This window comes from Maylandia zebra, linkage group LG11 (assembly GCF_041146795.1).
Source record: "Maylandia zebra isolate NMK-2024a linkage group LG11, Mzebra_GT3a, whole genome shotgun sequence".
In the NCBI taxonomy this organism is placed as follows: domain Eukaryota; kingdom Metazoa; phylum Chordata; class Actinopteri; order Cichliformes; family Cichlidae; genus Maylandia; species Maylandia zebra.
In genome coordinates, this window is record NC_135177.1 from 2,187,594 (window position 1) to 2,200,695 (window position 13,102).

Here is a 13,102-nt window from a genome sequence, read left to right on the forward strand (position 1 = left end):
TGTCTCGGTACCATCCCAAGTCCTGCAAATGCACGTGAACCAGCTAACTGAAACTGTGATTTATTTCCTGTTGCTGTCAAAGCACAAAGGGTAGTGGCTTAATTTGCAGAAGTTCATGTTTTTACAGGCACTGAAGGACCAAGTGTTTGTTAGTTTGCTACTGAGTGACTGAGCACTCAGGCTCAACGTGTTTATGAAGTCACACAGCATTGATTAGCGGCTGCTAGTCATCAGAAGGATCGTGACCCGTGGGTTTCATAATGCACCTTTGTAGACTGACCTCTGATCCAGTATATATGGAGCTCAGTTATTTATTAGGCACTGAGAGTGTCAGGATGAAGGGGCTGTCTATCCGGTTGTTCAGTGATGACATGACGAATCCTACTTCCGGGTCTAAAGTAGTCTGCGTTTAATATGGCTTTTGTGTTGTTAACATGTTTAATGTTATGTATTTTCTTCTATTTGATCTCAAAAAGCTCCTAAAACAGTCAGTGATCACTGTTGACCTCCCTTTATTACCGCTAATCATTTATTTAAGCTCAGTTTTTAAAACCTTAGGATGTAACTACAGCCCAGCCCATGCAGCAGTATATGAATGACTAACCTCGTATTGTGGATGGATTATCTCAGTTGTTCTCCTGGCTGAAGTTTGGTCCTTTTACAGCATCCTGCCATGCGATTACATTTGTTCCTGACCACCGAGAACACTCACGTTAACTTTTATCCAGTGGAAAAAAGGTTAGCTTGTTTATATTATGCTAACATAGCTGTGTCGCTAGCGGTCACGTAGCACATCATTATATACCAGCTAGCCAAACTTCAGTAACCCTACAAACGTCACTGCTGTTTAGTTTTCTGTCTTCATTTATGCTGGAAGTGATAACAGAGCTGTACGTTTTAATTTGTTTCAAAACCCCGCAGTCAGGACATGCTATATTGTATTTAGATAGAAGCTAGCGAGCTAACTTCCTGCTAACTTCTAACTCCGTTAAATGTCATAAATTCCGTTTTCATGGATGCCTGGATGTTAAACTCAATTGTTACACCTGGTAGAGCAGAACGCTGATCATTTTATTAAAGATGAAAGACTTTAGACAGTTTTTCAACTCTCAGTAATGCCACAGTGATCGTTTGATATATGGACCTGCAGCGGAGTTTAGGCCCAGACATGGCTAGTGACGTCAGACTGAACGACCGGATACCATGTACCAATTAGAAGATACTCCCTCTACTCGGATTCACACAGATCAGTTTACATTTATTGACACATTGTTTGAAAGAAGATGAATTCAGCAGCAACTGAAAGAGAAATCTTTTAGATGGATGTTCTGACACCCCCACTATACTCACAAACATCCTGTGCAACCTTCTCTGAATAAAGTTGAAAATAAGCATGAAACTGAATCGGAAAAGATAAGAATACAGATGAATACAAGTTCAATAGTTCAATTGGGAACATTTTAAAGTTTGAATAGTTCCTGCAGCTGAAAGTATGTGGAAGTACTCAGAGTTGGAGGTCGATTAGGTCGCATGTGGCTTTAAACATTCTTTCTATCCAAATACACAAAAGATTGCTTTAAAAAGTTTAATGTTTTAGGAAACTTATAAATAAGAAGCTGAATGATGGTTTTTCTGGAGTTTCCTATATTACCAGATATATTTGCTCGTCTTCTTTCTTTGCATATGAATCCATGGCTTTAATATGATGTCGTCCTACTCTCTGCAGCTATAACAGCTTCAACTCTTCTGGGAAGGCTTCCCACAAGGTGTAGGAGTGTGTCTATGGGAATTTTTCACCGTCTTCCTGAACTGCATTTGTGAGGTCAAATACTGATGTTGGATGAGACTGTGTGGCTCGCAGTCTCTATTCTGTCTCATCCCAAAGGTATTTCAAAGTGTTGAGGCCAGAACACTGTGCACACCAGTCAACGTCTTCCACACCAGGCTCACTCATTCATGTCTTTAACAGGCAACAGGAGGGGGATATTCCCAGACTTTCCCAATTTTGTGGGAACTTTGTGTGATATTGTCCAAAGTTTCTTGGTATGTTGAACCGTTAGGAGTTCCTTTCATTGCAACTAAGGGCCTGCACCCAAATCCTGAAAAAGACCCCACATCATACTTCACCCTGCACCAAACTTTACACTGGTGGCACAATGAAGTCAGACAAGTACTCCCAGCAGCTCCCAGACACGATTGGATTAGTCTGATTTGTCACTCTACAAAACTTCCACTGCTCTACAGTCAAGTGCTTTACACCGCTGCGTCCTGCGCATCGCATTATCGGTGATGTGATGCAGCTCGGCCATGGAAACTTCTTCCATCAAGCAATCATCAAGCCACATGAGGTTTGGAGGTCTGTAGGGACTGACTCTGCACACTATGGGTGTCACCATCCACTGAACCCCACTGTGTGATGATACGTGGCCTACCTTTGTGGCCCACATGCCTGTGTGCTTGATTTTATACATCTGTGTATAAAAGGGATTAGAACACCTGAATTCAATGATTTGGATGGGTGAGTAATATAATGTATGTAATGTATGCTTTTGCTCACACTGGGTGCTGCCTGCAATCTCAAAGTAGGTGGATCTGAACATTTTCTATTATTTCAGTAGCCCCCAAAAATGAATGAAAACCTAAATATTTTAAAACCTACAGTCAGGGAAATAATTATTATAAATAACTAGTAAAGAAAGGACCAGTCTATAACTTGAGTGGTAGGTTTATTTGAACAGTGAAAGACGGAACAATGAGCAAAAAAATCCAGAGTTATGAATTAATTTGCATTTTCATGAATTATACCTTTATAAACAAGCTTCACAGAGTAAAATAGAACCGAATGAGAGGGCACTTCATAGCTTGACTAAAACAGATCAGTGATGTAAATGAAACCTAATGAGAAACCTGCACTGGGCTAATGTTTGTATGCAGAATGCCTACAGGCTAGCAAGGGTCACACCACTCTGACACCACATTTCCTGTCTGCACAGACAGATCACACCTTGGTTTACTTGATGGGTTTCATGTTTAATTCACATCACTGACAAAGATGTAGACATACGAACATCAGTCCAGGGCAGGTTTTTCATCTGACACTTAGTTAACACTCATTTTCGAAACACAAATGTGAGCTGTAGGAACTGTTGATGTGTTTTACACATGAACAGATTTGTCAGAGTGCAGCATTAATGCACTGCAAGCTTCAGTCCTGTGGGACAGGAACAGACACACCACATAGATGTTTGCACTTCCCCAGCACGCTAAGCACTGACTGTCTCTCTGCTACAGACGCCGCTGGTGTGCGCTCTAATAATCTGCTCTTGTGTTGCTGTTGTGTACTGTGTGTCTTCCCACTTTGCATGTTCTGTCATGTTTTTGCTCCTCAGATAGTTTCAGGTTACAGTCTGGATTGCATAATAGTTAAAAGACAACCAGAGTAACTGAACTAACAGGATTTTTCTCCATGACTGACTCACCTATGCTGGTGCTGGGGTGGGGGGAGGGGGGGAGTAAAGAGGGATGGTAAAAGAGAAGAAAGCAGAGTTGAACTTTTTCACCTTTCTTTTTAGTATCGACTCTTCTCTGGAGATGGAATAGATATGGTAATAAAAGGGGAAGTGGTTGGGAGGAAGTGCAGCCTCACTGAAGGAGGGGCCTGCAGAGAAGACAGAATGCCAAAGGGAGGGGCACATCCAGGCTTGGCAGATGAGTTTGGTCTGGCTGTGGAAAACAGCACAAAGGAAGTGACTCCACACTGACACTTGGCTCTTTCACTTTTAGCTCTCTGCTGTTCCACTCGGATTTATTGGCCGACATCATGGATAACTTCCAGAGTATCTTGCGTTTCCTCGTGAATCAGAAAACCACAATTGGCTACAGTTTCATGGCTCTGCTGACTATAGGCGGGGAACGAATTTTCTCCATGGTCTCCTTTCAGTGTCCCTGCAACCACGACCAGAACTTTGCTTATGGCGTGACATTTCTGCTGGGACCAGCTGCAGTGCTGCTGATCTTTGGTATTTTCTCCAGTACCCGCTTTTGGAAGCTCTACACTGGGTGCTGCCTCAATCCCACGAAGCTTTGCCCCCGTGGAAACTGTTTCGGCTGTCTTAGGGTGTTCCTGAGTATTTTCACCGGGGCCTGTGTGGCTCCTATAATGTGGCTCTGTGTGGCTCTGCTCAATGGAACCTTTTATGAGTGTGCTGTTAGTGGTCTTGATGATAGTCTGGTGGTCGATCTCTTCTGCAAAAACAAGACATTGAAGTGTCGTGAGGAGCTGGCCCGGGTGCCCTGCGACCGCTCTAAACTGTCTAGCGAGGAGCGCATGGAGCTGCTGCTGATGTTCAGGGCTCAGTCTCAGGTAAGATTTCATAGTGATGTCGGGAGGGCGACTGGGATCCAACATTACAGACTTTCACACAAATTTGAAGTATGGGGTTCGATTGATCAGTATTTTGCTGTTTGTCTGTTATGGTTGTTGTGAGTGTAGTGGGGTTTCTAGTTTAAACAGCAGGCCATCACTGAAAAGGCACAAAGACTGATCATTTGTGTTAGACCATTATGTTAACAATGAAAAACTATCCTCTAACTCAGGGCTGGGCCACTCCAGGCCTCGAGGGCCGGTGTAGGTTTTAGACCTAACCCTGGGTCAGCACACCTGAATCACACGATGGGTTCATTAGCAGGCCTCTGAAGAACTTCAGGACATGTCGAGGAGGTCATTTAGCCATTTAAAGCAGCTGACACATCTAAAACCTGCAGGACACCGGCCCCCGAGGCCTGGAGTTGCCTACGCCTGCTCTAACTAAAGACTTACTGACTGATTTGTTAATTTATTTAATTTTGCTTCACTTAAAATAGTGTCTACCTGCCAGACAACTTTTAGTAATTGAATATTGGTCCTTTATGGAAGTGCAGCCCTGAATTGCTGTTGCTGTGGTTCTTCATGTTGCATGTCTAAATAATGAAATCAAACTAATACATTTTACTTCCAGCTTTTTCATGTTTGCGTGCTCTGACTGCCAAACGCTTCAGGCTGTCCTCTTTACGTTCAAAGGAAGTATGAAGAACATAACTATTTAAATACTGCATCACTGCCAAAAACAAACAAAAAACTGGGGCCTTCTTAGAAATCTAAGAGACTGAATTACTCTAGTAATTGAGGTTTGTGCTTCCAGGTATCTCAGTGTGATGTATTCAGGTGTTACACAGTCTGAAGGTGTCAGTTATCCCCAAACTCTCCTTTCCACCTTCTGAATTCTCTGCCGTCCCTAAAGACAGTCTGAAACTGACAGCATCATTTGTTTCTGCAGATTCTGGGCTGGTGCATTATCATTATTGGCGCTTTTGTAGGCCTTCTGGGTACCTGCTACAAAAACTGTCGCTCCCAAGTCAGCTACCTGCAGCTTAAATTTTGGAAAAGCTACATAGACAAAGAAAAGGAGCGGTTTGATGCCCTTGCTATAGAGTATGCCACCAAACTGGCTGAGAGAAACCTGGAGAGTTTCTTTGAGAACAAGGCACCCGATCCATTCCCGTTTCCCAACCACAAAGCCTGGGAGGAGATCTCTGCATACTACACGTTTTCCAGGAGCGAGCAGTATTACAGCACCCTGCAGAGGTATGTGGAGAAAGCGGAAAACAGGAACCTTCCACCAGAGAAGAGACCCGTCATGGATGTAGAGCACGAAACAGAGATGAACTAAACAGCATTTTATCTGGAAAACAGTTATTCCGATGTTCAGGGAAGTGATAAATAATGAATACACTGCATTGTGATTGTTCCTACTCAGCACTGATTTTATTGACAGTGCAAGTCTGACTCAGGAAAAAGCCTCCACAGCTGTCTCTTTATAACAACGCTGCCCCCAGTGGTTTAACCAAAGAATGAGCACATGAAGAGCATAACCACTTTGAAACCAAACACACCCACTGATGCTGCCTACCTCTTTTAGACTTCATGCTTTTGAGACCTTTCATAAATGACACTGCTGGGTAAAATGTCTCACTTTACATTTTCAGAGTAACTTGATTTAAACACAAAAAACAGCCGTGTGCCATTTGAACACTGACAATAACAGCTGTAAATATAGTGTATTGTTATAACAGAGGGTAATCTGTAAGTGAGAGGAAAAGAAGAGGGCCACAGGAGGTTTTTGGATGCGGTAAAGGATTCCTGCTATAGAAGAGGGTGCAGGCTGTAGGCAGACCAACCCTAACAAGAGCTGCTGAATGAAGTATTGCACTAAACTGCAACAACAGCCCTCTGAAGACACTTGCACTGCAAAGATCCTAGTCTGAGGTGTCCCCAGCTTCAGAGTTGCTCTCCCAGACCACAGCAGTGCTCTGTGCTCCACAGAAGCTCTCCATCATGGATCTCAGAAATAGATCCTGCTCATGCCTTCTTGTGTGCAGCCTCTGTTGGTCTCATAGCTCAGCTTGTTGTCAGTTGTTCTCTGGCACCACGTCCATGACAGACGTGGACCTTTCACCGTCATCCACGAGCGCTCTGTACGCCTCCTCCGTCACCTCAGTGACACACGTTTTGTTTTATTCAGTTTATGTTGATCATGTAAAAAATAACCAAACAAATTTCCCACGTGTTGGACCAATTAAGGTTCACCTTATCTTATCAATATACTTGTATGAAAAACAAGAAAAAAATCAAATAAAACTATACACTACAAAAGAAAAAACTGTACAAAATGAAGCAAACTAACATATCGCACCTTTCCTGATTGAGTTTACAAATCCAAACAAGAGTGGGAATAAGTGCATGCTTCTCTAACACCACCTCTTCTCCTTAAGTCATCTCTAATTATTTATGCAGCTTCTTGTTGTTATAAACTTAAATAATAATAACAAACATACTCCAAATTGCATAGAATATAGTTCGTACATTAGCTTGTTCCTACAAGTCATTCACAAAACAGATGTTAATGAAAAATTCTGAATATGCACAGAAACTAAATAAACGAGACATTTACTGAAATTCAGCATCTTTATGTCACGTGAAGACTTTTTTAAACTGCTTCAGCTGTTGCACAGTTTCACTCCATGCACTGAAACACAAACATTTTTCCAACATTTAGCATGCAGATACATAACTTCCTACTTTCAGGAAAAAAAAATACTTTGAGTATTTCCTGATTTATTATTTTTCAGTCTGAATTACATTTGTGCTCTCTGCAATTTCACTAGATCTGCATATTTCACAACTTCAGGCTGTAAAAAGAGTAAATTTGAGGGAATCTGTATAACCTGCATTGTAATGATTATAAATTTTGTCTTTCACAAAATTGTCCTTTACAGATTGATCACGCTTGTCTTTTTAGCATTAGCGCTTCTGAAGAGCATTCTGTACCTTTGCTCAGGTGTGCAAAGAGTCCTGGCCTCTGTTACTCTGTTACATTCTCAAAAAGAAATAAAGTACTAGACTTGAAACCACCACGAGCCTGGAAGATCATACACACAACTGAAGAGTCAACACGTTCTCATCCCAAGGCGCAACATGCCAACAAGAAGAATTGTTTTTGTGAACACTATGCTCAGTGTTTTAAAATGTTTGACACGTGTGATGTGATGTTACACATATATATGAGAGATTTTCATAAAACTTTTTATTAGTATGTTATGCTTTGAAAATCTGTTTTTCTTACAGTGTGTAATTTTTCTAAATAAAAACTTTGTTCATTGTGTTTATGCCTGATCATGTAATGTTAATAAATAAAATATTTAATCTGGTATTTGTGTATTTTGTGGATAATGATTAAAAATTAGTCCCATGACACTGATGAGCACAGAGGCTAGCAGCCCTGACCCGAGTCTGCATGTATCACGGGGAAGCAGCAGTGGACTCCTCTGTCACAGGGGCATTTATTCTGTGTTACTGATCCAATGAAACAGGAAGAGCTCGTGTTACAGCACATTCCTGCCATCCTGTGATCTCTTTTGGCATATTCTCCTAATATCTCAGAGTTATTTCATAGCTAACAAAGTTTATTTTAGATCATGTTTTTAAATCAGGTTGTGATCTTAGAAACAGCTTCATAGCACGGATTTTAGAGTCATGTGCACATATATCTAATTAGTTCCCAGAACTCAAAGACTAAGTAGAGCTTGCTTAAGATGACTGTTAGGACAACTTATTCATTGCACGTATGCCGTCCTAAGAATAACTGGATGTTTCCGACTGTGCAGTACTGATGATTTACCCGCTGACAAACGTTAACGTTCTACTAAATTAAAAAGCAATTTGTTTTTTGTTTTTGTTTTTTAAACCACATTTCGTTTTGTCATCCTTGACATTTCTAGTACAACACTTATATTAATATAACACTGAATGCAAATGTGAACCTTTAAGAATAATTAACAACACTTCTTGTAGTGGAGTTAAAATCAGCCCAACTCTTATTTTCAAATGTAATAAAGTATAACAGCCAACATACTGGACACTGTTCTGCTGAACAATTACCATCATCGGTCTCAGATTTAATTATTCTGAAACGAAGTTTAGGCCCACCACAACTTTGTTTTGTAGTTACATTACTGATATAATCAAAGTGAAGTGTATTTATTGTTCAGTCTCTAGTTTAAACAACACATTGTTTTGCATTCAAACACAGAGGCTGGTATGATGTAATATTGTAAGGATGCTTGTTTCCAGGCATTACTGCCTGAATGACTGTCATGGATCGAGGTGATCCAAATGTAAGTGCAGAGGAAAGTCTTTGTCTTCCCTTCAGTACAGCGGCAGTGGATGTGGGTTGGAGATGCAATGAGCTTGAACCTGCAGGCGACCACCTTCACTGACCTGTGAAGGAGGACTCATCTCTCCTGCAGTCCTGCAAGCAAACAATCATATTCTTTGCTACACCAACTTATTTGCTTTCTTAAGACATTTTTTCAAACATTGCAGACTCCAATTCAGACGATCTCAGGCTCCCTCCCCACTGGAGAGGTGACATTCAGTGTCCCACTTGTCAGTCTGGATAGCCCTGACCACCACCCCACACACAATAATGCCATGAAAGCATGTTTTTAAAAAGGGCTATGCAAACATGGCCAATAACTTTCATTCTGATGATGTGTAGAATAATTTGGGCCCAAAACAAATTTCACTGTTCATAAACTTCCAGACTTGACTATATAAGTCTGTGGGGTTTGAATAAATGCAGACCAAACTGTGGTTGTTTGTATTTACTTCCACAGCATGTCTTATAGAAGTAACCGGAGTCATCAGAAACAGCAGAGAGCAGTCATATCTCAAGTCTAATGACAGAAGGATTACAAAATGCTTTTTGTAATTAAAGTGGAATTTGAAAAAGGTTTTTGAAATGAAGTTTTAAAAAAAGCATTTTAAAAATCAGTTTATTAAATTGGAATTCAAAAATGAATTTACAAATGCAGATTTTATTCTACAATTCATTATTTAAGCACAGAAGTCTTTATTTCCATGTGCATGGCTCTTGTGGTCCTCCATACCTTCCAAGCCAAAGACTAGAAAACAAGGTGAAGCAAATCTTCCCTTTGGCTTCACCTGCACAGGTGCCGAGGTAGGTCTCCCTGCAGGATTGGTTTTCCCTGCGTCAGGAGCAGCGCTGGGCTCTTCAAATCACAGACAAACAGGATCCCACAGCTGTTTGTTTTTGAACCCATTTTGCACAGAGAGGCTTTTTTTGAAAAATGTATTGATGCAATGTTGAATATTATTACACAGGAAAAAACAACTACACGTAAAATAATAAATGTGTAAAAATGTCACAGAAACAATATGTGGAAGAAATACGTGCAGGACTGCAATGCTAGGCTGACACCTTGTGAGCAAAAACGGAAGTACACAGAGAGGCAGTGGGCCGTCTGATCTATGTGGCCACATGAGTTTTATAGTCAGTAAACTTTCACAGTACTCAACCAACTGAAGACCAATGGACTGCAGTAAAACATGAACTAAGATATTTGAAAGGGGCATCTGAGACAGACCTGTTACAGGAAATGTGATAACGAGGAACTCAGGTTGTGGGCTTACAGTGATGCTGATTGGGCAGCTGATGTCACAGACTGACGTACAACTAGTTATTGTATAAGTCTGGCTGTAAATGGTCATTGATTACATGGAAAACCCAAAAACAACCTACTGTTGCATTATCTACCCGTGAAGCTGAGTACATGGCTTTAGCGGCAAACCTACAGGAGTGTAAAGAGGTATTGATGGACAGAAACGTGCGCCGCCAAAGGTTTATGAACATAACCAGGGTGCCATGGCGTTGGCTGTAAACATGTTGACAGCATGACTTTGTGAGGTCAACTGTGAGTGAAGGAAAAATAACTTTGGATTATTGTTCATGGTGGCAGATGTAATGACAAAACCTACAACAAAAAGTTGTTTAATTTTGAAAAATGTGTGTTTGGACATTAACCCGGTACATGAACATGTACACAGTACTGGATGAGATGCAGAGAGGTGTCTAAGAAGAAACACCCAGTGCATCATGGGAATCCCCCGGCAGCCTACGTCTATTGCAGCATAACTAAGGGAGGGTCACCTGGTCCAGCCCTAACTATATGCTTTAGCAAAAAGGAAAGTTTGAAGCCTAATCTTGAAAGTAGAGATAGTGTCTGTCATAACTAGGCTGATATGGTACTACAAGGTCATTAAGATAAGATGGGGCCTGATTATTTAAGACCTTGTATGTGAGGAGCAGGATTTTGAATTCAGGATTTAACAGGAAGCCAAAACAGGAGATATTACTATTTATATTTTATTCCTCATTTGACAGAAATGAAGGTGAAAATCTTTTTCTTTTACTTTCACTGAGATCACTGGTGTGTGATGTGTCTGATGCTGAGAGACCACAGAACTGTAAGAACAGGATTGTTAGGCTGCATCTCCTGACCCAACAGTAATTTTGAAATTAGCTAGTAACAGCTAGCTAATGTACTTCTGGAGACTAGAGTCTATCACACTTTGGCAATAAAGTAAATATAATATGTTCAACACTGAATTGATTGTATTCCTGATGGACTGAGCAGTAAATGAAAGTCTGCCACCGGGTAGTCCAAAAAAAGGTTTTTTATTTAACGCAAAACCCCCAAACTTTGGTTAAATTATACATGAATCTAAATCTCAGGTCCATAAAAGAGGTCAAGTAACAGAACTGGACTCAAAAGCTGGCAACAAACAATACTAACACAAACAAACTGACCTTCTGAAGGAGACTTAAATAATGTCTGATCAGCCTACAAAGACACAAAAAGAACACACAAAAACCTAACTGAAACTAACATAACAAATTCCATTTACCCCCCCCATGATCCAGAGTAGTAGTATGACCCAATTTGCAGGTCTCCATATAGGCTTGCTCCGCCCCCTTTTCCACCTCCTAGCTCATCAACCAGGGACTGGAGCAGCTGCCACTGACGTAACGCAGAAAACAGAGAAAGATTAAATCATACAAATAGCAGTGTAAGCTAACATGTGCACACTTGCTTTACAGTATTGTGTGACTGTATAAATAAATTAACTCTAAACCAAAACCAATTCTTTATTACCCTGTAAATTATATCCTATATTTAAAGAAAGAAAAATAAAAGTGTAGTGTGATGCACACGTTTGGTAGTTGCAGCGTCCTGATTATTCCAGAGAGTGATGGGAGTCACAGAGTAGGTCCTGGTCTGTGTGTGTGGGCTTCCTGTGAACTTCAGTGTTGAGGTTTCTGTTTTCCTCAGTGAGCAGCGAGGCTCATGCTTCGTGCTTTTAGTCTTGAGCCAGGTGTCATCCACCTGTAGTGGTTAGGTGCTTTCCCTTTAACAGAGCCAAGAGCTTTATTTTCCACTTCTTCCATGTAAAGGTCGCTGTTGATGTTTGTGTCCATAGAAACCCTCATATTTAAGGGTGTCAGAGGTTTAGCAGTGTGCAAATCTGATCGGGGGTGAAGCTGTTTCTGTGTTGTTGTAGTTGTTTTCTGTCTCCACCTACACGGACTATGGTTGTAGGTATACACGTGAAAAGGGAGATCAGAGGACGCTGTGGTTTCATCTTTATTCAGTGAAAGCTTTTGGACCTTGTTGGTGAGGACAGTAGAGTTTTTGATGTGATGGGGTGTGTTCCCCACATGGGGGAGCTGGGACGGTGGTGAGATGGGTCTGAGTGGAATTACTGCTTTGTGGACCTTTGGTAGCTTTATCACAAACTGTGCCACCTACAAAGCAGCTTTGAGATCCCTTCCAGCTGGCAACATTAATGAAGATGCTTTCAAAGTGAAACTGTGAGGAGATGCTACACTGATATTATTTTACAGTCATGAAGTACAAACTACAAACAATCCTCATTGATCATGCTCCACTTTACGACTTTTTTCATTTTTGAATGATCCATGCAAGCCAACCAACAGCTGCCAGCACCCTTCAGCCTCATGGTTAAAAGCTTCTACAGAATACATTTGAAAATTCTTCTGAAAACTTGACCTCTGACCTTGGGGTCAACAGAATTTAAACTCATCCTAAACTTTTAATAGCTGCACTGATGATATGAATTTTAAAATCCTATGTCACCTCATTCTTGAGTAATCATGGGTGTCTATTAGGGCTGGGTTTTGATAATCGATTCATCGATTAAAATCGATTCTCGCTTGGATAACGTGATATCGATTCATTAAAATCCTGATTTTTTAATATAAATGTATTGAATTTTGCCCAAAAACCAGAATCTCAGGTGAAACCTCACAAAATATCAACAACCACCAAACAGCTGAAACAGTAAATGAGAGCAGGAGCACGGACTCTGCACAGAGACGTGAACACAAAGCTCGACCCGCCGACGGATCAGAATCAGTGAGCTGTGACTTTCTCACCGACGCCACGGACACGGTCGGGTCGGCGCTTTGTGTTCACGCCCTTTTTGCGCTGATTCAGAAGCTGTTAGTTTGATCTCTCTCCAAACAACATTGACTGAACCAGCAGCAAAAGAAGATCCAAACTACGCTTCACACAAACATCGTCATGGATTCTCTGACTTTTACTGTTTTGCTTCCACCAGGATAAAATCACACGTCATGCACAGCTCTCTCTCTAACAACAGTTTCCCGTCTAAAAATCGGTT

The 13,102-nt window shown here is 41.1% G+C and overlaps 1 protein-coding gene across 1 annotated transcript; it reads left to right on the forward strand.

The window, feature by feature from the left end:
• The first annotated feature begins 3,536 nt into the window (after positions 1-3,536).
• On the forward strand, positions 3,537-7,746 carry LOC101472416 (calcium homeostasis modulator protein 5). Its single transcript, XM_004571328.5, has 2 exons — positions 3,537-4,363; positions 5,316-7,746. The coding sequence occupies exons 1-2, from the start codon at positions 3,821-3,823 to the stop codon at positions 5,706-5,708; spliced, it is 936 nt and encodes a 311-aa protein (XP_004571385.2). The 5' UTR covers positions 3,537-3,820; the 3' UTR covers positions 5,709-7,746.
• Positions 7,747-13,102: the final 5,356 nt, after the last annotated feature.